Source organism: Lepidochelys kempii, chromosome 5, assembly GCF_965140285.1.
Source record: "Lepidochelys kempii isolate rLepKem1 chromosome 5, rLepKem1.hap1, whole genome shotgun sequence".
Lineage (NCBI taxonomy): Eukaryota > Metazoa > Chordata > Testudines > Cheloniidae > Lepidochelys > Lepidochelys kempii.
In genome coordinates, this window is record NC_136384.1 from 62,842,367 (window position 1) to 62,866,279 (window position 23,913).

General features: G+C 39.4%; 1 protein-coding gene across 1 annotated transcript in view; it reads left to right on the forward strand.

Moving 5' to 3' along the window:
- The window catches only part of LOC144930576 (uncharacterized), a 65,162-nt gene that overhangs the window by 17,073 nt on the left and 24,176 nt on the right, over nt 1-23,913 (forward strand). The window contains exon 3 of the mRNA XM_078853004.1: nt 19,777-19,935. Within this exon, the coding sequence (XP_078709130.1) occupies nt 19,777-19,935 (159 nt within the window). The remainder of the gene's footprint in view (nt 1-19,776; nt 19,936-23,913) is intronic.

The following is a 23,913-nucleotide window of genomic DNA, read 5'->3' on the forward strand; positions in this document are numbered from 1 at the left end:
AAATGGTGAGAATTAACAATTTTAAAATGAATGTTAATTAAAATGTTTTCTAAACCCACTTCATTTTCCTGGCCTAGGCAGGGTGTTGGTGTGAGGTTATAAAAGAGATTATTGGTTCTATCACCACAGTTACTTTCTTACTACTGTAGCAGTCATTCTCATTAGCTGCTTAATAGGACAATTTTGTCCCTCTGCCTTTAAAAATATAGCTTAGAGAAGAATATACATAATGGAGTGATATAAACATGAGATTGGGAGTGTTGTATTGTTAACAATTTGGTGAAATCACAAATGATTAGTGTACTGTATAACTGGAAAGGCAGAATTCTCCTTTTCCCATAGTATAAAGCTCCAGCTTTTAGCATTGCAGAGCCACCAATAGATTAATCAGATTTTAAAGCTGTGATATTTTGATGTCTAGAAAAGCTGTCATTAGTACACGACTGAATTTTGTCCCTCCTGCGCCTTAGGCAGCAGCAACTTTGTTGGGGAGCTGGAAGAAACTTTTCTCTGGAAGGTTGTTTTTATTTTTAAAATTGTAGCTTTTTGAAGCTGTTGAAGGGTTTGATATGTTCAGACAAATCTTGAGGGAGATGAATTAAAGATAAATTGACGTGCTCATAGGCATTTGACAAATTGCAAAAGCATGTTATAAATTTGTCATTTGCCTTTCCAGTTTATCACATGGATACCACCTCCACATATAGGATTTATAGAATGTTTGTATAAATATATAATTTAGTCATAACATAGTGATCTTGTTAGGATAATTAGTTCCATGTTATTACTGCCCTCGCTGTTATGTAGCACCAAACTATTCTTTGTTTTGCTTGGCCCAGTTCAAATCTGATCTTGATTAAAAAAGAAAAATCTGGACTCTGATTGTGTGCAACATGTATCTATAAAATCTATGATTGACCCAAATACCGGATGCTTCTAGTTCATAAAGGAATGTGTACACCTCTCTTTCTACTGGAGTAGGGGCTGATGCTAAGTTTGCATTGGCTTTGCACCTTCAGGCTGTTTTAAAGACATGAATATATTTCAACCAAGAATAAATAACGTTTGTTGTTCTGAAGTCTAAATGGACCATTAAAATCTTGAAATGTACATGAGTTACAGCATATCCACATTCTTGGGGTTCCAACCTTAGGTGTGAGATTCAAGCTTTGGAAAATCACTAGCAAATGAAAATAGTTTAGAATCCAAAAGGGAGAACTGATCATCTGACTGGAAGGGGTACAGTCCAGTGTTGAGTCAGATATGGACAAGCAGGTTACCTTTTCACCTTGCTTACATTCCCTGACAAAAGACATGCTATCAATTCCCCCTTATTGGCATAATTCAATAATAGAGAACCAGATTCTGATTGTGAGTGAGACTGACAGTTTCCTCCTTGGGCTGGATGGTCCTACTGGCCATCTTCTAGATACTATGGCTAAATATATGCATTCATACAGGGAGTCATCTCCTCAGAGACCTCGGGGAAAGCCCATTCCTCAGATCTGGTGGCCCCAGATCTGTCTACATCACTGAGGAATATAAAGCACTCCCAGCAGTTGTCCCAGATACTTTTCAATAGTAGTACTGATGGGCCATGTAGAGTTTCAGGACACTGAAGGAAAGCTCTCTGAAAGCTTTGTTTCTCTCATCAACAGAAGTTAGCCCATTAAAAGATATTACCTCACCCACCTTGTATCTCTAGTATAAAGAACAAACATTTCTGGATGGTCATGTGGGAACTGCTGCAGCATCTTCACTATCCAAAGATGCCATATAGTTCCATGAACCGTTCTCTAGAATGGCTTCCATTTTGAATATACCATCAGTCCATGTAGAACAGACCTCTAATCCCAACTTTGATATCCTAGGAGCGCCTTCTAATTCTAAGATCACTCTATTGGAAGGGCTTTTGCAACTGGCCAAAACTATTTGATAGAATCCAGTTATGTATCTGGCTATGTTGAAAAAAACACCACAAACCCAAATTTACCAGCTACCCTATGAAGGGTTTGTGTTGTTACACAAGTATGCATCCGATGAAGTGAGCTGTAGCTCACGAAAGCTTATGTTCAAATAAATTGGTTAGTCTCTAAGGTGCCACAAGTACTCCTTTTCTTTTTGCAAATACAGACTAACACGGCTGTTACTCTGAAACCTGTTGTTACACACTCACCCTGCTCCCAACTGCAGCTGTCCAATGAGCAAAAATTGGCCAGGTGCATACTGCACTAATGATCAATTGATGGAGAACGAGATAAACTGCTCTGAAAGCTAAGTAGTAAGGCAACATTTTTTAATAAAGAATGAGATGAGAACGCAGGAGAAATTCAATCCAATCCATACCTAAGTACTGTGTTCACATGGGGTCAAATTTCACTCCCCTTGAAACTGCAGTAAATCTGATGTTACTCCAAAAGAATGACTCCAGTGCAGAACTAATAAATGAGTGATCAGAATCAAGCCCCTGTAGTATACAGTTCAGGAAAGCAATAGCCATAGTATGGCACACAGTACCCTGGAAAACTTATTTGTTTTATGGAATTTTTTAAAACCCAGATAACAACCCTTATAGCCTTATTTTGCCAGTCCATAACATAAAGCGAATATGGCAATATTTTTAATATTGAATGTGTGTGCATATAATACATGTTCTGTCTATTGTTACTCTTAATTAGCATTTTAATTATATGCTGAATAAATGAATTTGAATATTGTGATTCCTATCCCAAATATTTGTATATATAATTTAAATATTCTGAATATATGTTTTGAATTTGAAATACTATGTCGAGACTCAGTTTTATAGTTGATTAATTCTAATATCCAGCACCAAATTTGAAAAAGAGATTAATTTTCATAGTCTCCTTTGAAATTCAGGTGGCACATGCATTTTGAATTAGCACGGGAACCTCTAGCAATTTTTTTATCTATGAATGTTTGAATAGATTTGAGATATTTATTGCTTTCAAAATCTTCCTGTCTTCCGGTGCAGTATATAACATAAATCCTTCTGAAAAGAAGCAGCAGTAATGAGTTTCTGGTAATATTCTGTTAGTTTTGAAATAAATACGAGTCTATGAAGTGCTGTAGGACAAAACACACACAACCCTTCAAAGAGGAAATAAACGGATGATTGCATCCCACAAAATACCAAATATGTGCCTAATATATCTTCATTGGCCAGTATTGCCACTCATTGGCTACTAAGTCCTATTTATATCAATTACTATTAGTATTTAATATGAGAATTATACCTTGAATGATGACCACAGAAGACAGGATTAAAAGAAAGTGTGTATGGGAGAAGTTGAACATAATATAACTTCTGCTGCTAGGGATTTACCATGGGGTTACTCTTTACATTGGATCCAGTGATATATTACATTTTTATGAAAATTATACTCTTGTACTGACAGAGTTCAGTGAGATATTTATATGAAGTTGTTAATAAAAATGCAAAATAAGTAAAGCATCATTAAATGTTTGATATAAACTGCTAAAAGGAACTAACTTCAGTCTACAGTTGCCACTTCACAGATGATGGACCACTATATCTGCATCTACCCTAGACTTTTCTTAAATTATTTCACCATTGCACAACCTGGTGGTAAAAAGGGCTAGTTCTCTGTCTATTCTAGCACTCCCATCATTGATCCAACCGGTGAAGTTGCACCAGTGGTAGTGTAAGGGTACAAGCATCTAAGACAAAAGCTTTGTGCCTAAATACAGTGTAATAGCCTGTGTACTCTGTAAGATCACCCACTGTTTTGAGATTCATGCAATACTCAGATGGTGTGGATGAGTGAACCTATTTGAATTTTAGTGTTTAGACAGTTACGTGAAACCTCCTAACATTATCAAAATATATACAATATTCAATTTAATTGTTACATTTGAAATGAATAATCCAGGAAACAATATTGAAATTTTTAGACCATTGTGACAGAAAACAGAATTTTTCAGTAATTTGCTGTATAAAAGTTTTTAAAAAGCATCTCAAGCAATTTGTGCTCCTCCTGAAAGGCCACTGAAAGAATGGTGTTGTGTCTATAAAACTTGTATGTATCACTAAATTAAGAGAGCACTTTCAACAGCTGCATCTCTAGAAGTTATGGATTGTCATTGAGAAAAATACTCTTGGCAAAGGCAATCTTCTGCTTTGCTCTTCTCCTTTGAAAAAATATGGGTTTAACATTTGCACCATATCAAATTGTAACTGTTTACATCTGAAAGGATTATGAAACAATCTATTTTGTTTTACCATTTCATTACTTTTTTCACTTGCATGGTGTTGTCTTCAGATTTGACTCATGTGTACATTGTTATCTGTAGGAGACTAGTGGAAAAATAAGGGGCACAACATTCTGATGGAAAAGAGATCTAAAGTTAGACTATGAATTAAGATTGAGCTTTGGTTTTTTTGCTAATTATTTCTCTATTTTTAACCAGCATTGAAACATGCTAATCATCCTAAACATGAACAGTTAATCGTATAAAGGACATGAACATGATATATGACATCTGAATACAAATTGCCTTTTTGAATTTTGTATATATGATATACAACATCTGAATACAAATTGCCTTTTTAATGACATATTGAAATGACATAATGAAAAATTCCTATATTTTAAATGACAATGAAGAAGGGGATAAATGCTTTTAATCCTCTACTTTGTAACAGGGTTTGCTTGACTGAACAGGGATCTGATGTAAAATAGCTTTGCTGAAAAATAAGTCTAAATTAATTTTCTTACTACTTTATTCTTTCTCTGTTTAGGCAATAGATTATAATAGTTGTGGTCAGACTATTTTTATATGTACAGAATAATTCTCATGAAAACTAATTAACTATGGGACAGATGATGTGCTATAGGTGGTTCATTTTCAACACCGCTATTTCATATTTTCCTGTCTGCAAATTTTTTGTCTTCAGTTTATGTAATCCTTCTGTGAAAAATGAGAACAAAGACAGATCATTTTATTTTCAGCAACAAATAAAACATCTTGGAATTGAACATTTTCCAGTAAACCAAAATAAATATGAACACATTGCCACATTGTCTCCCCATCATATTAATGTTCTCTTTTTAATCTTTGTTTGTTATAGAGGCAAAATTAGCCGCTGCTTAGTTAAAGTTGCACTGAGATTTGCATTTAAAACAGCATTGGAGTCTGTCTTTCACACTTCAGTCACTGAATTTAGTTCCATAATTTAGCACACTGACTCTTCAGAGTGCAATTTAATTTTCAATGTTATTTGTTTTAGTAAAATATTTGCTAACTTTTCCAGCAGAAACATTTTAAAAATGATGCCTCTGTGAACATTTTTCCTGAGAGTCCTCATGGGTTTTTATATACTCACCTTCATAACATCTCAGACATAGGCCACTTTTGAAAATGTTCAGTTAAATGCAAAACCCGTCATTCTCCTGATTTGTCAAAACCATAATGACAAGCAGACTGAAGTGCCATGATTTAACATTTACTTATGTTTTCTGATGCTGCTCAGCTTGCCCCCCTTCTCCAAGTCCCCACTCCCACTCTTACAGCAGCAGCATCTTCCCTTGGACAGTCAGGTTAGACAGAAAGGAGCCCTGGTCCCCAACCCATGTAAGTCATCACTCACTAACCTGCATTTAACCCATCTCAGCTCTAACACTGAACCAGTGTTTGCATCCATTTTGCTGACTAGCTATTCTGAATGCAGAGTGCTCATATAAAACCTGATTCAGCAAGGTGCTTAGGCACCTGTGTAACTTTAAAAATATGAATAGCCTCACTGAAATTCACTGAGTATCTTGATTATTTAGTTCTTATGAATCAGGGCCATAGCTAGAGTTGCCAACCCTCCAGGATTGCCCTGGCGTCTCCAGGAATTAAAGATTAATATTTAATTAAAGAGTGTGTCATGTGATGAAACCTCCAGGAATATATCGGACCAACATTGGCAACCCTAGCCATAGCCAAAGTCACATCATGAGCGCATTGTTCCAAATACCCATCCCCTCTGTTTAATTTGTACTTCCTCATGGCTCCTCCCAACAGGTAAGGTTTGGCAGTAGGAATCCCAGTCTTTTCCTTTAGAGGAGTGCTCTTTTCTGGAAAACTATAGGGGTATGTCTACACAGCAGCTGTTTGAACTAACATGCTAAAAATATCAGTGTCAGTTTTGTAGCACAGGTGGTGGCTCGGGCTAACCAGTTAAGTGTGGATCCAGGGGCTTGGGTAGGCTTGGACTCTCAAGTGGTTAGGCTAATCCACTGCACCTGTTGCAGTGTCCTCACTGCTATTTATACTGTATTAGCTTGAGCAGAGCTAGCACGAGTCTGTCGACCTGGGCTTCGAGGCACGCTTCCAAAAGCAATTTAGACGTGCTCTAGAAGGCTTGTCAGATATAGAATTTACCTTTGCTTTGGAGTTGCACCCTTTAGCTTTCAGATCAATGGGGCTGCAAGTCTACCTCTCTGGCAGGCCACTTATTGCTTCCTGTGACTGTTCGGGCTGGGACACGCATCAAAGCCGAGGCAAAGGGTCAGTCTAATTAAAATGATAAACACAGCTTCAAGTTCCTCTGACAGATTTGTTAAGGTTCGACAGAGCAGCACTTCTCTCTAGAGAGTTACAAAATTTTTCTCAGATGTGGATATACCTCTGTGCATGTCCAAGCTGTGCTTGCCAGCTATATTCCCCCCCCAGTCTCCATTTCAGCCTGCCCCATCAGTGCCCTGTTGCTATAAGGAGCTTCAAGATGGTGGGAAGGGCAGATAGAGATGTGAAGACTTTTAGGCAACTTTGGCTGACAAACCTAGCTTCCACCTGCACAGTGGAGACGTATGTTGTATTTGGTGAAATTACAGTGCTACAGGTAGCCAGAGAGGTTTGCTTCATAAATCTCATCAGACCAGGCCTCCTGCTGCTGAACCTCATTATTTGGCAGTAGATGTGGGAGGGAATGGAGACTGAGAAAAACAAAGATACAGTCTGGATATGGCCTATGGAGTAGAGTGTTTCCTGTTCTCAAGGCTGCATTTAACAATTTACACTGAAGCGTGCAAAGCAGCAAGAATGAAAAAGAAGAGATGTATTTGGGAGATGTTTTAGGGGGACAAATGAAAAGCTCTAAAAACAGCCTGAAGCTGATCCGGAATATAATTATCAATATCATTAGAATGAGAGATCTTAGAAGCATATAAGACACAATAGCTATTTATCAAAAGTCCCTTTATTAACAAATTCACTAATCAGATAAACAATCTCACACACACTGAAATATAGAAAGAGAGTGCAAAGTGGTTAGCCTTATGTCTAACATCATTCTCATCTATCTTCTCCTGCTGGGGGACCCTGGAGTGTTACCTATTTTCTGCCTCTTCATCATCTTCATCACCAGGGTTGTCATCCTATCGTTGTCCAGGCATACTCCCCAGCACACAGGCTGGGCAACACCTTTTATCATGCGTTATGCTTACGCCTCTTAATGCTCATACATATACATAAGTATTCCAGCTCCTTTTTGCTTATTTATACTTCAGTAACCCACTAATATAAGAGTGCCTCATTTTTCATTAATTCCTTTTTTTATTCATTAACATTTATGTCAAATAGTTATCTTAGCAACTTGTGGTCAAGCTAAAATTACCCAAGGTGTTACTATTGGTCATCTTTCAATATGAACTGATACATTGCAACGTATTTTCCAAAACATCAGCAATTAACACATCTTTTATTGTAACCTTGCAATTTACAGATATAGGGTCATTGCTCAGGTGAACTCGCTGAATATCTTACAGGCCTGAGGCCTGAAGGCCTTGTGTCACAATATTAATTAATACTTATATTTCATCTCTATATCCTAAATGTACTTTATACTTCACCTCTATATCCTAAATGTACTTTATCTTCAATTCTTGGCTACACAGTACTGCTTGACAGTTGCCTGAGTGGAATACACGTGGTCCACAACCACTTGAAACAAAAACAATTACTTACCTGTTCTGTAACTGGTGTTCTTTGAGATGTGGGTGCAGACATGTATTCCATTACCCTACCCTCAGTCTCCTCTCGGTCAGAGACTCAAGCCATCTGCTCCAGTGCATAAGAACTGAAGGGGGGCGGTCGAAGTGGTGCCACTCTTATATTGCCTCTGGAGGGTCCAAGAGAAGGAGTAGGGCATGAGCATAGCCCGCAACAGGTACTGCTGAGGAAAAGACGTCTCTGACTCCGGTCGCCATCTGAGTGAAATGCACGTCTGAACCCACATCTGGAAGAACAACAGTTGCAGAGCAGGTAAACTTCTACAGCAGGTTTTACTTCTACAGCAGGAGGTTGGGAAGGAAACCGAAAGTTCAGCCCCACTTCTCTTTCTGCCGCCCCCCCCCCGAACAAGTCATTTTGGGTTATAGCCCAAAGAAACTTATCTTCTCCAAAAACATGAGGTTGTGCCCATGTATAGTTGTGGAATAATGTTAATATGCAGTTCAGTGGTCAAAAAAAAAAATAAAAAAATTGCAGGCCACTAATAATAAGCAGCTAGCTCTGCTTATTAAATTTTTCATTTTCATCCTCTTTTGAAGCTATGAGTGAGCCAGGGCTTTTCACTCAGGCATGTGCTGCAGCAAGAGTGCATACTCATTTATAGGTTTGAATATTTATAAGCTTTGCTATTATAGTCATAACCACGGTATCTGACAGTCTTACAGTCACTTAACTAATTTATCTTCAAAACATCCCTGTGAGGTAAGGAAGTACTTTTATTTCCATTTTACAGATGAGGAACAGAAAGGTTAAGTGACTTGCCCTGGGGCACACAGGAAGTCTGTAGTGTCTGTAATAGACACTGTAATAGACTGCCGAACCAGTGGCTTAACTAAAAAAACATTCTTCTCAATGCCTGGTGTAGTTATGGTAGCTGTTGCAAGAGGAGCTCCTGCACTAGTGTCCATGGGTCACATCACTTAGTCCCTAAATCATAGCCATAAAAAACCTGCTCCCCAATATGACCCATTCTCCTACCTAAATGAGGTTGCCAGCAGTCAGGGGACACACACCATTCAAGAACTAAGAAAATCCATTCTTCAACTTGACCACCCAGTGAAGCAATAGAAGAGACCTACTCCACACCCAATCAGTCAGTTTGAGGCTACATATAGCCACCTTGCTGTGAGGAATGTTCACGAGGTGTAGGAGTGGGAAACCATGGTGAGTTGGGAATCACTTAACCAAGGATGGAGGGAACAGATGGCTTGAAGGGAAGAGGATAAAGAGTGTGGAGCTGATTATTTTTTATGATTGGCGGAGATGCTCATGTTTTATGTCTAGATTAGAAAGCTTACAGCAACACAGCTGTACCAATCCAGGTGTGCCACTGTAAGTTCTCTCGCATAGCTGCTCTATGCTGATGGGAGAGAGCTGTCCTGTGGACATAATTAAACCATCCCCAAGGAGTGGTGGTAATTATGTCAGTGGGAGAAGCTCTCCTGCCAACATAGCGCTGTGCACACTACCACTTACACTGGTGAAACTTATGTCACTCCGGGGTATGTTTTTTCATACCCCTGAGCAACACAAGTTTTGTTGACAAAAGTGGTTGTGTACACATGGCCTTAGTTGCTTTATGAGAAAAGGTTAGCTTTGACTTTCTCTTATCTTTAAGCCACACTCAGTCCAAACCCTCTGCACTACAATGAATAACTATATAACAAGGGGCTTCTGGCTCCTGTTTGTCTTGAGTGGGGGAAATTTAGGCAATAGGCAGATCATAGAATCATAGAATATCAGGGTTGGAAGGGACCCCTGAAGGTCATCTAGTCCAACCCCCTGCTCGAAGCAGGACCAATTCCCAGTTAAATCATCCCAGCCAGGGCTTTGTCAATCCTGACCTTAAAAACCTCTAAGGAAGGAGATTCTACCACCTCCCTAGGTAATGCATTCCAGTGTTTCACCACCCTCTTAGTGAATTTCAAAAGTAATTATTCAAAATGCAATTCATTCGATTACATTAGATTTCTTTCCCTCTACTTTTGAGTTTTCTATAGCATCCATCATTATAGCATTTAAGACCTTCCCAGGTAAATCAGGACTGCATGACAATATGCCTGCTTAACTTCATTGAGTTGCTGCCCCCCTTCTCTCCCCTCCCCTTTGCTCCCTGGAATGGAGGCTTTTCTTGGGATTTTTTTTAAATTTAATTCTTTCTCTTCTTTTCCTTCTCTATTAATCTGGTCACAGTGGGTAAGCTTTGTCAAAGAGCAGAGATTTGCAAGATGATCTTTCAAATTGGAGAAAGTCCAGAGAAGAGCAACAAAAATGATTAAAGATCTAGAAAACATGACCTATAAGGGAAGATTGAAAACATTGGGATTGTTTAGTCTGGAGAAGAGAAGACTGAGAGGGGACATGAGAACAGTTTTCAAGTACATAAAAGGTTGTTACAAGGAGGAGGGAGAAAAATTTCTCTTCTTAATGTCTGTGGATAGGACAGGAAGCAATGGGCTTAAATTGCAGCAAAGGAGGTTTAGGTTGGACATTAGGAAAAACTTCCTAACTATCAGGGTGGTTAAGCACTGGAATAAATTGCCAAGGGAGGTTGTAGAGTCTCCATCATGGGAGATTTTTAAGAGCAGGTTAGACAAGCACCTGTCAGGGATGGTCTAGTTCGGAGGTTCTCAACCTTTTTTTTTTTTGCGAACCACTTGGAAATTGCTGAGGGTCTTGGTGGACCAGTTAATGATCTTTCCAAATCTTGTTTGTACCATTAGCTAACTGTCATAAAGTGCTTTGGATAAAAGCGCTGTATAAAAAAATTAATAATAATAAACACTTTTTGTTGTACAGATAAAAGCACACAACTCATATTTTAATATCAGTAGTCTTACTTTTCTAATGTGATGAATTTTCCCCTCTCTCCCCCGCTGTGGCAGCCCCTGAACTGGGGCTGAGAAGGAGGGGGGTCTCCCCCTTTCTCCCCTGCTGCGGCAGCCCCCGAGTTGAGACTGGGAAGGAGAGGGGTATCTCCCCTGCCACAGCAGCCACAGAGATGAGACTGGGAAGGAGGGCTGTCTCTCTCTGACAGCCGCAGCCCTAGAGCTGGGGAAAGTTGCCTCTTTCTCTGGCTGCCGCAGCCCTGCACATCTCAAATTCCCCCACCCCATCTTCTCACCCCACTGCTCCCTCCCACCTACCCCCTAATCCCCCCAGGGCCACCACCTCACCTTACATGTGCGTCTTCTCCACGGTCCAGGCACCTAATTAGTGGAGGCTTGCCTGAGCAGTTCCGCTAGTGGACCTTCATTCTCTCATGCGTGGCTGCCCAGGTGCGCACCTTAGATGGAACTATCCATGGATCACCTGAATCGAGCTCACGGACCACAGTTTGAGAACCTCTGGTCTAGATAATACTTAGTCCTGCCATGAGTGAAGGGGACTGGACTAGATGACCTCTCGAGGCCTATAATTCTATGATATGAATCTGGTCAGAGTCTGGTTTAATGTAGCCACACTTAAAATTTTGAACCAAGAATAATTTGTTTTCTGCTTTCAGTTGTTTCATTCTGATACTTGTAAACTGCATTGACTCAGAGGAGTGCATCTTTCTGACATGGGGATACAGTTGCTGGTGTAGGTCCATTGATGGCTGAAGATCAGTGCTAAGGTCTGGAATTGCCAATGGAAACGAATGGCCAAAACAGTGAAGAGATAGGAGCACAGAGGTGATATGCTCATGGAAACCTTATTTCACTGAGGAGGCAGTCAGAGAAGTAATTTTAGCTAGTCCAAAAGCTCATGGCTGCAGAATCCTTTGTGGCTTCAGTGCACCCCTTACAGGGGGGATTACCAGGTGATACATGTGTAACCCACACACCTTCTGGGTTTGGTGTTCTGTCCCATCGAGACCACTTAGAGAGAGAGATTAATGAGTCTGCTCTACAGCCTTAGGTAAGAGCCAGCTGGCTTTTAGCTCATAGAGTAGAGTCTCATGCATTTAGCTCCAGAGGTCCCAGGTTCAATCCTGCCTGCTGATGACCAGGGTCTGTCAGTGTTACACGTGCAATGGCTTTCCCTGTCTTCAGCACCCATGAAAGCACAGTGAGATGCATGGAGACTCCAAGAGTCTCTGCTCCGAAGCATGTAAAAGTCTGTACCCTCAGCCTCACCCTCCATTGCTGTTCTACTGCTCATCAGTTCTGCTGCCTTCAGGGCCCTCTGCTTTCATGGAGGAGCATGATGAATGTGGGCTCAGTTTACCTTGGGAATTATAAAACTGGATTGGAATTGCCTTGAAATGGTATCTTTGTTGACTGAGAAATCAAGTTAGATAAATCACAGATCCTCATGATTGTCCCATGGCAATATAATGACATTGTTTAATATAACAACGATAGTGTACTTATTTTTAAAAGCCTTAAACATCATTTTTGCATCTGAAATTCATAATCTATTGTCCATCTGATGGCTATTTTGGCTTTATTGATTCGTAAGGTGTATCCTGGGAATTGTAGTTCAAGCATCTGTTAAATACTGGTTGAGAACTGATTATTCTTTATAATTCTTTAAATCAACTCCCCGAAGCCCCTATGAGAATCAGCATCCCATTATGCTAGACACCATACAAACACACAAGATGCTATGGGCCCTGAACCAAAGAGTTTACAGCATAGATTTGCTTTTGCTTTGCTTTTATTCATATAACTACTATGTTAATCGTTTTAATCACTCATAAAATATTGCAATTATATCATGAACAAATGTTATAACAGATTAATGTTTTCACCCATATAATTAAAAAATACAATGGCTTCAGTGATTTACATGATACTAATTACTTCAAGAAGTTTTGGCCTTTGTGGGTCATGACATCAGAGCCCTTTTGATGGAATTATTTCCTTTCAGCTTACTGCAATCTCTGTGTTATTTTCCATATGATTTCAGAAAGAGTCTTGCACTGTATAAGGAACCTAACAGTTAATTACATTATTTCTAATGCCTTGACGTCATATTTAAAATATAGTCTCGTACACTATACCACACTTAATATTGAAAAGGATTCAGCACAATTTCAGATACTTAGTAGTTTTGTGTGGCAGGAGTATTACCAGCTGACAATAGAATGATTACAAGATGAAGAGAAAGTGCATCTAATTATCAATTTCAATATAGTATAAAATAATTTCAAGATAGAGTAATAGTTTCCCAATTTACAAATGACAACCTCAGACTCTAAATACAAAAACCCCTAAGTCTGAATACTGTTTAATCATAAACTGTTCTGTTAGGACTTTGAAATTTTTTTCTTTTTCTGTTTTATACTTTGGGCTGTGAAAATTTTATTATCAAATCCCACTGTACAGTACAATACTAGCATGCCAGTACTGCTCTGGGGTAATTAGCTGTTTTTACTATTGAACAATGGATATTTACTTGGTGTGCACTGTTCATGGAATAAACTAATCTCCTTTAAGAAAGAAAAATGCTCCAATACTAAACAGTAAAGTTCCTGTGACTGTGAAATTATTAAGTGCCTATATCTTCCCCAGTGTGTAATATCTATTTCAGGGTTATTAATCTTAATCAATGCTAAATATTACTGTTTTTGTTTAAGTGGTATGGAGCAGTTATTTTGCATAAATTCTGTGTAATAATAATTTTTAGGCATTATGTAAGCCATTTTAGAAATAGAACTACCTCTCATTGAAACTCAATTAGGAAATAAGGTAGAGTCCCAGAAAGTTTACTGGGTTTTGGCTTCCAATGTAAATACATTACAGGAAACATAGGTAGTAGTGATGCCTATAGTTAAGCTTGCATGACACTTTCCATAAAAAGACCCTGTTTTCAATTTCTTATAACTTTACCAAACAGCAGGAGCTTTACATTTGGCTGAGTGGGAGAAAGGTGATGGGGGTGGAGGGATGGGGGGGGGAGGGGGATGTTTGCTCTGGTGTCAAGGATGTATCTTTGGCTGTCCATGTGAAAATCTCAACCCAAATTTGTCTAAGTTATGAGCATTTGAAAATCTCAATTAGCACCTGCTTGGTAGAAACTTGTTAGAGTTTGGCAGCTAAATTCCACAAAGATTCCATCTGTAGGAGATTCCCTGCAGTTGCTCCTCCATGCTGCCACAAGCTGCTATGGTGCCAGGCAAAGGAACTGAGAGCAGAAAATCTTTCCTGTGCTCTCAGTGCTCCCCCTGCCAATGACCCAAGCAGCAAAGAAGGGATAGCTATCTGACCAGAATGCAGGGAAATGAGGAGCTAGTGGACTGCAGAGAAACAAGGGATGGTCTTAATAAGACAGCTGAATACTGCCCTGGAGAAAAGCTACTATTTAATGCTGAGCAAGTCACTTAAACCAGTATGTTCACAGTTGGTCACTAATTGTGTGGTCCCCATTTTCTGGATGCCCATCTTGAAACTCTGGGATTGGATTTGCAGAAGTGCTGAGCACTGCATAGCTGCAACTGAAGTCAAATTGAGCTCTGTGCTGAACATATAAAATGGTAAGTGCTAAATGGAAAAAATAATATGTGATCATGTAATTAAAGACTGTATCATAATGCATATGCACAAGATAACTGAATTAAGGTTGCACAGGCAAACATAATTCTTGCATTTTCTAACTTTTGAGTACTTGAATTTGCAACCATAATGTTCTGGTAATGTAGTTTTTTGTATGTAAAGTACCAACTCATTCTCTACAATCTCAGAGAATGAAACCTTAGAGCCAGAAGGCTTGATATGTTTGCTTCTGTAGTACTGGATCACTGGAGTAGCCTTCTTCTTCACCTTTAAAATGACCATGGAACCAACCTTTTATAAATCAGGTTTAAAAAACTTTATTTCAGAACTCTTAAACAAAGCAGACTACCTATGTCTTTTACATTGTCTGTTTCAGTGTTTCTTGTTGAAGATGCACAGAACTTCTATGATGGTAGGTACCTCAGAAATAAGATGATTGTTAAGCAGTATAGTTATTCAGAAAAGAAAACACTTTATAAATATTGTATTTGTTCTAAAACTAAATTGGAATAACTTCTCTAGAAAAATCCCCGAATAAAGTTATATATATATATATATATATACCTTTTACAGTGTGATCCTCCATGAAGAATTTAACATTTGTTAATTTGTCTTATACCATTAGAGCTTCAGATGTTAATACTATATATTTGAGGGACAAAGTAATTAAAATCTAATTTTCTTCTGGGTGTTGAGGAAATTGGAACAAGTGTTCATGGAAGTGGAGAGAGAAAAAATCCTCGGGTGCTATTTCTGTAGCAGGGAAAAAATAATTAGAATACTATGGTAATATCAGGCTTAAATCTTGGAAAAGTTGTTCATCTGCAATAGATACGGGGCTATTGATGAATGATCAAGGTAAACTAGAAAAACTGGTTTTATGTTTCTGTTGAGGCTTTTCATACATTTTCCTAAGAAATCTTTCATTTTGAGAGAGAACCCATATTCACACCTCCACTCCAGAATTTGTTCATTACGTGCAGTTAGGACTGTTTGATTAATTAATTGCCTACAATATCTCAGCCTAATTAATCTTCTAAGTAGCATTGTTTACTCCACTGAAGGCAAAATAGAAAAAGATATTGCTGTATTCCTACTGCTCAGGTTCACACCCAGCATAGCCGTCACATATTGTCCCTCCTCAAGTGACATTTTGGGGGATGAAAGTGTTTGAATGAAACTCTTTTTACAAGTCAGCCTTCCTTCCCCCATCTAACAGTAATAAATAAATTATAATGCTTCTACCCTAAGACCATAAAGTGCTGTCACCTAGGGGCTAGTGTTGTTATTCATGTTTTGCAAATGGGTAAGGCACCAAAAACTCGCATGACTTCCTATGGTCATATAGTGACTCAGCTGTGAAGAGGATTTGAAAGTCCTGACACCCAATCCGGTGTGTTAACTACAATAACATCCTCCTCCATTTAATTCCTCTCTTTCCTTCTTATGGTCCCTGTCTCTCCACATCTCTTTTTATTTGGTCATCATTGTCTGTGCTGTCTTGCACTTGGGATCAGATTTAGGTGCCTAAATCACAGTTTTAGGTGCCACTGTGATCCACAAATCCCCAGCTCAGCTGTGGCCTAATCTCACTCAGTGCCTAAATTTGTGCTGGGAAAGTCCCCGTAGATGCCTATGTTTCTGTCTCTGGGCACATGCACTGCAAGTGTCAGGATGCCTATCTCTTGCCTAAGCCTCAGCATAATCCAGAGGCCAGGCGAAGATAAGCAGGTGAATGCCTGTCTTCTTTGTGGGGTCTGAACTGGAAGGTGAGCTCAGAGGTTGTCTACTGGATTGTGTCCCATTAAAATCTGGCTAGAGGAGGAGATGACCTTATAACTTCTTTTAGCTCAATGGCTAGAGATGTAGGAGACCCAGATTCATTTCCTGCCTCTGCCTGATTGGGAGAAGGGATTTGAACAGAGGTCTCCCACTTCTCATTGAGCTATGGCGTAGTCTGTTAGGGGGGTGGGGGGGGAGGGGGGGAGGGAGAGGGGAGTCTCCTTCAGTCTCTCCTGTTGAAGCTATTCCAGTTTGGATAAGTACTTAGGCTATGTCTACACTAGAGAGTTTATGGTGCCACAGCTGTACCGATGCACCTGCACCACTGTAAGATCTCTCATGTAGCCCCTTTGTGCTGACAGGAGAGAGCTCTCCAGTCAACATGATTAATCCACAACCAATGAGTGGTGGTAGCTATGTTGGTGGGAGAAGCTCTCCTGCCAACATAGCGCTGTGCACACTAGTGCTGATGACAGCGTAACTTATGTCGCTCAGGGGGATGGAATATTCAGACTCCTGAGTGACGTAAGTTTTGCCGACATAAGTCATTGTGTAGACATAGCCTTCCTTAGTCATTGTGCCTGAGAGAGAACAGTGAAAATGACTCTGTAACCTGGTGGCTAGAGCACCCACCTAGGAGGTGAGAGTCCCAGGGTCCAGTCCCCCAGCTAAAGTGATTCTTTGGATAAATAATTAAAGTAAATCAGATTCCACGGAAGAGATTGAGGGAGAACCCCCACATCAGAATATCCCATAGCGCTCTCCTGAGAGGTAGGAGACCTCGTGTTTACATCTTTTCTCCCTGTCAGGCAGGGGGGAATGGATCCTGGGTCTCCCACATCCCAGTTGAGTACTCTAACCACCTTATAAAAATTTATAAGGTGAGTGCTGCCACTTCCTTCTCCAGCTGTTGTGTGGAGTGAAGCAGGCACTTAACTAATTCCCACAAGAAACTGCTTAGGCACCTAAGCTCCAGGAGAGGGATTTCCAGCTATGGGTCACAAGTGACTCCCTGCAGCCAGACTTAAGCACCTCATTCCATGAGAGGAGTGAGGCTTAGGTCACACCCCTGTTGTTGGCATTTCCCATTGGCTAGTTTAGGCAGCTACTCCCACCCCTGGCAGGCTGGCTTTTGTGGATTTCACTCCTAGGCACCTCTCTCTCCCCATTCATTGTATGAGAGCCTAGGTGCCTAACTCAGATTTTGTGGATTCCAGTGTAGTTCCAGTGATTTTCTTGGTGCCTAAAAGTTAGGTGTTGCAATGCCTAAGCCCCGTATGTAGATCCCAGCCTTGGCCCTTTCTCTGCCACTTTATTTGTTGGCCTATTTCCTGCAATGGACCAGTCTCCCTCTTCTCACTTTGCCTCCATCCTTTCTCTCCCTGAACTTTATTGCATTCCCTGTAGCCCTATCTTCCTCATGCCATAGGTGCCTCCAAGGATGGAATGCTGCTGCTTAGGAGCAGGAAGCAGCTCTGCTGGTCATCTATTGCTTCCTGTTCCAGTGTGCTGCATTGAGATGCAGAGTGGGGGATGAGGGAGCCAACAGAGGGAAAAGTGAATCTTTGGGGGTAATGCCCATGAGTAGCGTTTGGTAGCTGGGAGAAGGAAGTGAGAAGGGGGAACCTTGTTCACTGGCTGCAACCCTGCTATGAGTGATGTTTCAGCTAGTAAGAGTGAGTGTGTGACAATGTGGGCATATGGGTCACATTTGTAATACTGACTGGAAGCTCTTTGGGGAAGGGGCTATCTTTTCGTTCTGTGTTTGTAAAGTGCCTAGCACAGTGGGGTCCTGGTGCATATTTTGTGCTCTTTTTAAAAAATAAATTTAGTTCCAAACAACCATTTTTTTCTTATAGTAGACTGTTTGGACTTTATAATTGTGTGTGGGTCTGTTACATCAGGATAATGATGATGCTGAAAGAACAATTTGTCTAGATTAGGTAGTGCTTTCCACTTCTGAACATCATTTGTTTGTTTTTGGGTCTGTTTTCTGAAATTCTTTAAGTGCTCTTTTAACCATATTTAATTAGACCAAATAATGCTCCATGGAGCACAGACACATACATAACTAGGAATGGAGTGGTGGGAATGTCTGCAAAAAAAAGGGCATGCAATTTAGCACAAGTTCCATTGGAGTATTAACATGCTGACGGTTTTTGATTATCTCTTTACAAAGAAGTAACCAACCATATGATCATTGAAAATTACTGTGGTGAAATATTCTGAAGATTTGTGAACCTTGGTTAAAAAATTAAAAAAGAAGCTTTTTGTACTCTTCCACAAGTTGCTGTAGAGCTTCATTTTAAAAATTATATAAATAAAGGAAGGATTAGAAAAGGGACTAAAAACAAACACTATCATGTGGTGATATGTGTCTTCATCACTGCATAATTTACCTATAGTTCTGTGTAAAAGTAAACCTACACATGGTTATAGATTGATACAAATTATTATAAATACCACAAATTTCACACATCCCACAAAATGCTTAGGGCCAAATTATGGTTACCACTGCAAGGGTGCGCTGCAATGGCAAATAGTGTCTGGAGACTGGAGGTATTTTAGAACAGATCATAATAATAATGCAGCTGTGAGTGCAAGGGCAGATAGGGGAGATGAAGCCCTGCTTGCTGTACTAAGGAAATGGGTTGGGGACATAGGCAAGCCATAGCTTTCCTTCCCCCCCAAACACACTGGTTAGTACCTGGAGATTAGTGCTGGGACAGGGAGAGTGCCTTTTGTACAGGTGTAGTAAGTGCCCACTGCTTGAATGCACTTCATAGATTATTCCTCATTCTGCACTAAGCAGAATAAGGCTTCCAGGTCTGCTCACGCATATTCCCTGTCAGCCAAGTATCCCATTAACTGTCACTGTAAGAGATGTAAGTTAGTCTGTAACCTAGTAGAGCGTTTGTGGGCTAAGTTTTAGTCCAACAGTATTTGCTTACAAATGCTATTTCTGTCATGAATCACTAGCAGAATTAGGCTTAAGTTCCCTTCTGCTGTAGCAGAGAAATGTACATTTATGTGTTAACACCAAATTGTGTATAATCTTGTAAATCATATATTAACAGTACCACAAGACAACAACAAAAGAGGCTTTTAACCTTCAACCTTGTGCTGATATATCAGATGCAGACAGACTGGTTTCAAACCAATGAGCAGTTGCTTTCTGTTTTATTTGTCTTTTATATTGAAAGGTTATTGCCGTCCATGTTTTAAAAGTGTGTTACACTCTGAAATGTTTAAATAGGGATGTTTGGATTAGTGGTGTCTCCTGCAGATAGTATAAGGAGCTCAGCGGTTAAAACTCATTCCGTGTGTACAGGAGGTGCCTTGCATGTTACTGAATTATTTAGTCCTGCAGCATGTACTCTCTTTCCACATGTTTTGTTGAAACTTTAATGAATTCTAAAAACACTGTTAATTAAAGTGGTGGTTTGTATAATTGGAATTTGCAAATGTTTTACAGGTAAAACTGGAGTACTCCTTGAGCCAAGAATTCACGGTGGAGAATGTGCTTGCAATATTGCCTGCATTTCCCAAGGGTGCCCCTCAGCAACGGGCCAAAAGGGCTGCAGAAGCCCTGGTGAAAGCTTCTAATTATTCCAGACTAATGGCAATACAACAGGTGAGGGAATATTGCTGGGTTTACTGAAGTTTTAATTTTTTTTCTGCATGTGTAGTTTTTTTTAAATTGCTTTTGACTCCACTGAAGCTCCTGTTGTGTTGACTTTGTTCCACTGGCTGGTGGTGTAGCAGTGGGTGGTGGTAAAGCAGAGAGAATACAGGCACTGGGACAGGGGTGCAACATTTCAGAAAAGGCTCCTAGCTCTAGGCCAGCCAAAATCTGATTCTTAGTTTTGTTTTTCCACATGTGGCCCATTTGTACTTTCTGTATTTTTATATATACTAGATAATGTTTCAGTATAATGTCAATTATTTTACATTGAATTGTCAATATACTTTTTCAAAACATTTTTACAGCTTGTCTGATAAAGAAAAGTATTTCAAAATTATAAATAGCTATAGAACCAAGTATTTTTAATACCAAGCTTTATTTTGCATTGATCAAGGGAAGTAAAATGCTCTCCCATAAATAAATGTTACCACGTGTGGAGCATGTTTATTTTTTAGCCTCTTGTAGATTTATAGGTATTGTTGGATATGCATAAAAAGGATCCATTCAGGATCATTGCACTGAGTCTGTTTAACATTAAAATATATCAACAAACAGTAAATTCAAATATTTGAAAAAGATTGACTCCAACTCTCTGTAACAAGAGGGAAAAGATAACTAAAATTGTTTCCATTTTTTTCATATTGTCTAATGTTTGCAAAGCTGAAATTAACAATATGAGACATTAGCAAGTTCAGAATTAAGACCATCAGAATGTCAGTCTTCCTGGTCTGCCAAAGCTTTTTAACCTCACATCTGTTGAGAGCTGGTATTAATGAGACACTCTGTTATTTACACAGTCAATTTATGGATTTATCAAAGTAGATCCTGTCTAATTAATTAGATTTCATGGCGGTTCTGTGAGAAGCATTAAGAGTGCTTTAAGTAATTAAACTTGTGACTTGTTAATATTATGATTGGAATAATATACAGTCTGTTTTGGTCTGGATTCAAAAACTGAAGCATGAGTTTGATGAGGCAGTGTTTAAACAGTAAGCACTATTAGTCTTCAATATTATTTTCTCATAATAATATAGTAGAGTTTAGAGGTTCCAAGTCATAATCAGAGCCCATTATTGTAGGTCCTGTATAAACTCATAGGAAGAAACAGCCCTGCTTCTGTCTGGACTTTTATGTGTATGATCTGTGGAAGTTCCACACTATAGGCTACAATAATCAGATTTTACGGCTAGTAAGTTCCCGTTCTACTTAATATTAAAGAAACAAGTTATCTATGTTTGAGCACAGATTGAACAGGAAATGTGTAAAACGATATTTGAGGAGGGTTATAATACTTGTATTTACACCATAGCAGTTAAAAACAGCCTGAGAAACTTGATCTTTAAGCTTTTATGTATGCATTCATTTAATCTGAATTGCTTGTAATCTTATTCATGATTGCTGTGTGATTAAAAAGGTTGTTATTAAAAGGTTTAATTCTTCTACGTACATGGATGCAGAAACAGTATAGAAAAAGACAATGTGCGCCTTAACTTATCTCTGATGTTTAATGCTTGTAGATTTCAAAGAATTGCTGCACAATAGGAATTGGTTGAAAAAACCAAAGAATTTATTTATAACTTCAAAATTACAACAAAAGACATTTACTGTGGCACAGTATTATAGCAAAGTATAGAAAATTGCATAATGTTTTGATTTAGGAGGAAGATGCAAACGCATAAATGTTTTCCAGTTTCCCTAGCTTTAAACTTTAAATCTAGTCTTTTTTTCCCCAGTAGCTCTTTTGTGAGAGCAATCAAGTTATTTTGAAACCTACCAGGGAATATAATGAAAATTATATCAATATATTCATCTTTAATAGCAGAAGCTTTCTTATATAATTAGTATTAGTACTTATTATATTTATACCATTATGGATGGGTCAGTATCTAGATAGCATGAATGACTTATCTCTGATAATCCACCCTAGTGGTGCTCTTTCCGTACATTATTTATGTCATGGATCATATAACCGAGTAGCACAATGTTGAAGCTCTTCTTGTTTCTTAATATTTTGGAGCATACATGTAAGCTGCTGGGGCCTGGGCAGCCTATCTAGTGAGTGGAGCAGGACCTCGCCTGGTGGTTGTGGTGGCAGTTTGGGTAACAACAAGTCAAGATCCAGGGATCAGGCACCAAGGGTAAAGCCAGAGGCAAGGGGCCAAGTCAAGTTCAGAACTGGAGTCAGAAGTTGAAGTCTAAACTGAAGAATAAGCTGGAGTCAGAGTCACGGATGTAGCCAAAGCTAGGAGTCAGAAATCAGAATGGATAGGGAGGCTGGGGCAGGAGGAGGAGTAGGACTTGAGCAAGGCAGCAGAAGTGAGAGCAGGGTAAGCACAGCTGCAGGCATGGTACACACTGAGCAGCTGCAAGACTCAAGTAGCAGACTACTGACTCTCGTGCCCAATCAGGAAGCACAACGGTTTGAGGGGGCTCACTGGACCCAGCTGTGCTTGCGGGGTTGCCTAGTGACCTTGCTGGGAGCCAGCTGTGCCCTTGCCAATACAGTGGCATCTCCAGAACTATCCATTATTGATTCCCAGAGAATTCTTCTCAAGTCTTTGAAGTATCTCCTTGTCCAACACTGACACTTACCATTCACTCTTGTCTGCTATTACCATGCTTTGTCTGCTGTTCCTAATACTGTAAATTTGTTACGACTCCCCTAAATATGGTATCAGCCTCAGATGAAGAAGGTGGTGAAAAAGAATTGAGAAACTGATGGTCAGTTTATGATGTGTTTAGTAGCAGTAAAACTCAGAATACTACTGTGTGATCTGCTAAGTATAAACAAAACAATTAGTCCGAAAGGAGCAAGTCAAGGTCTGGAGGACAGAACTGTAATAAACTCAGGCCCTGATCCTGCAAACACTTAACATGTGTGCTCATTGGGACTACTTACATGCTTAAAATTAGCACTTAAGTGTTTGTGGAATTGGGGCCTTGCGGTGGAGTCTATAGATTGGCCAAGAATATAATCACAGCAATAGATATTGGTCAGTTAGTCTGCAAGAAAAGCAATGGAATCAGTTTGTATGTTAATTTCATGTTTTCCTTGGACCTCAGTAAGTGGATAATCATGAAGGGGCTATAATAAAATAGATACGTAAAGAAATTAGGTAGTTCAGAGAAGCACTCCCATGAAAGGATTAGAAGTCTGAGCAGTGTCGGCTCTAGTATATTTGCCACCCCAAGCTCCGAGAGCGCAACTGCCCAAGACAAAAAAAAAAAAAAAAAAATCGATGGCTGGAATGCTGCCCCTGAAATTGTGCCGCCCCAAGCATGTGCTTGCTTTGCTGATGCTTCGAGCCGGTCCTGAGTCTGAGATTCAACAGGGGCTAAAGTCTGAATTTGGTATTGCTTCAATGCCATTTACATTTTTAACTTGGGAGAAAAACATCTTTCTTTTGGTTGCTAACTGTAGCCAATTCCAATCCTTTGGTCTCCATTAAGAGAATTTTTTAAACTAAATTTCTCATGAAACTGTACAGCCTCAGCACATTGTTGTATGCAATGTTGTATCTGTGTATCTGGCCCCAGGATATTAGAGAGACACGGTGGGTGAGATGGTATCTGTTATTCAACCAACTTCTGTTGCTTTCTAAAGCTTGTCTCTCTGACCCACAGAAGTTAGTCCAATAAAAGACATTACCTCACCCACCTTTTCTTGGCTTCAGAACAGTCAGTTGTATTGATTTAGGTTCCAGTTCAACATGCTTAACATTTGCATGTGCTTAAAATTAGGCACCTTTCCTAAATGGGCATGCTGTCCTGACCGGAGGTCTAAATATGTAATTCAAAACATTTTAAAAAATTATTTCATATTCGTTGTTCTTAAACCAGTCATTGCAAAATGTGTTTTGCTGAAATCATTTGTTACAAGAATGATTTTACTGTAAGAAGAAAACTACATACACTTTCTCATGAGTG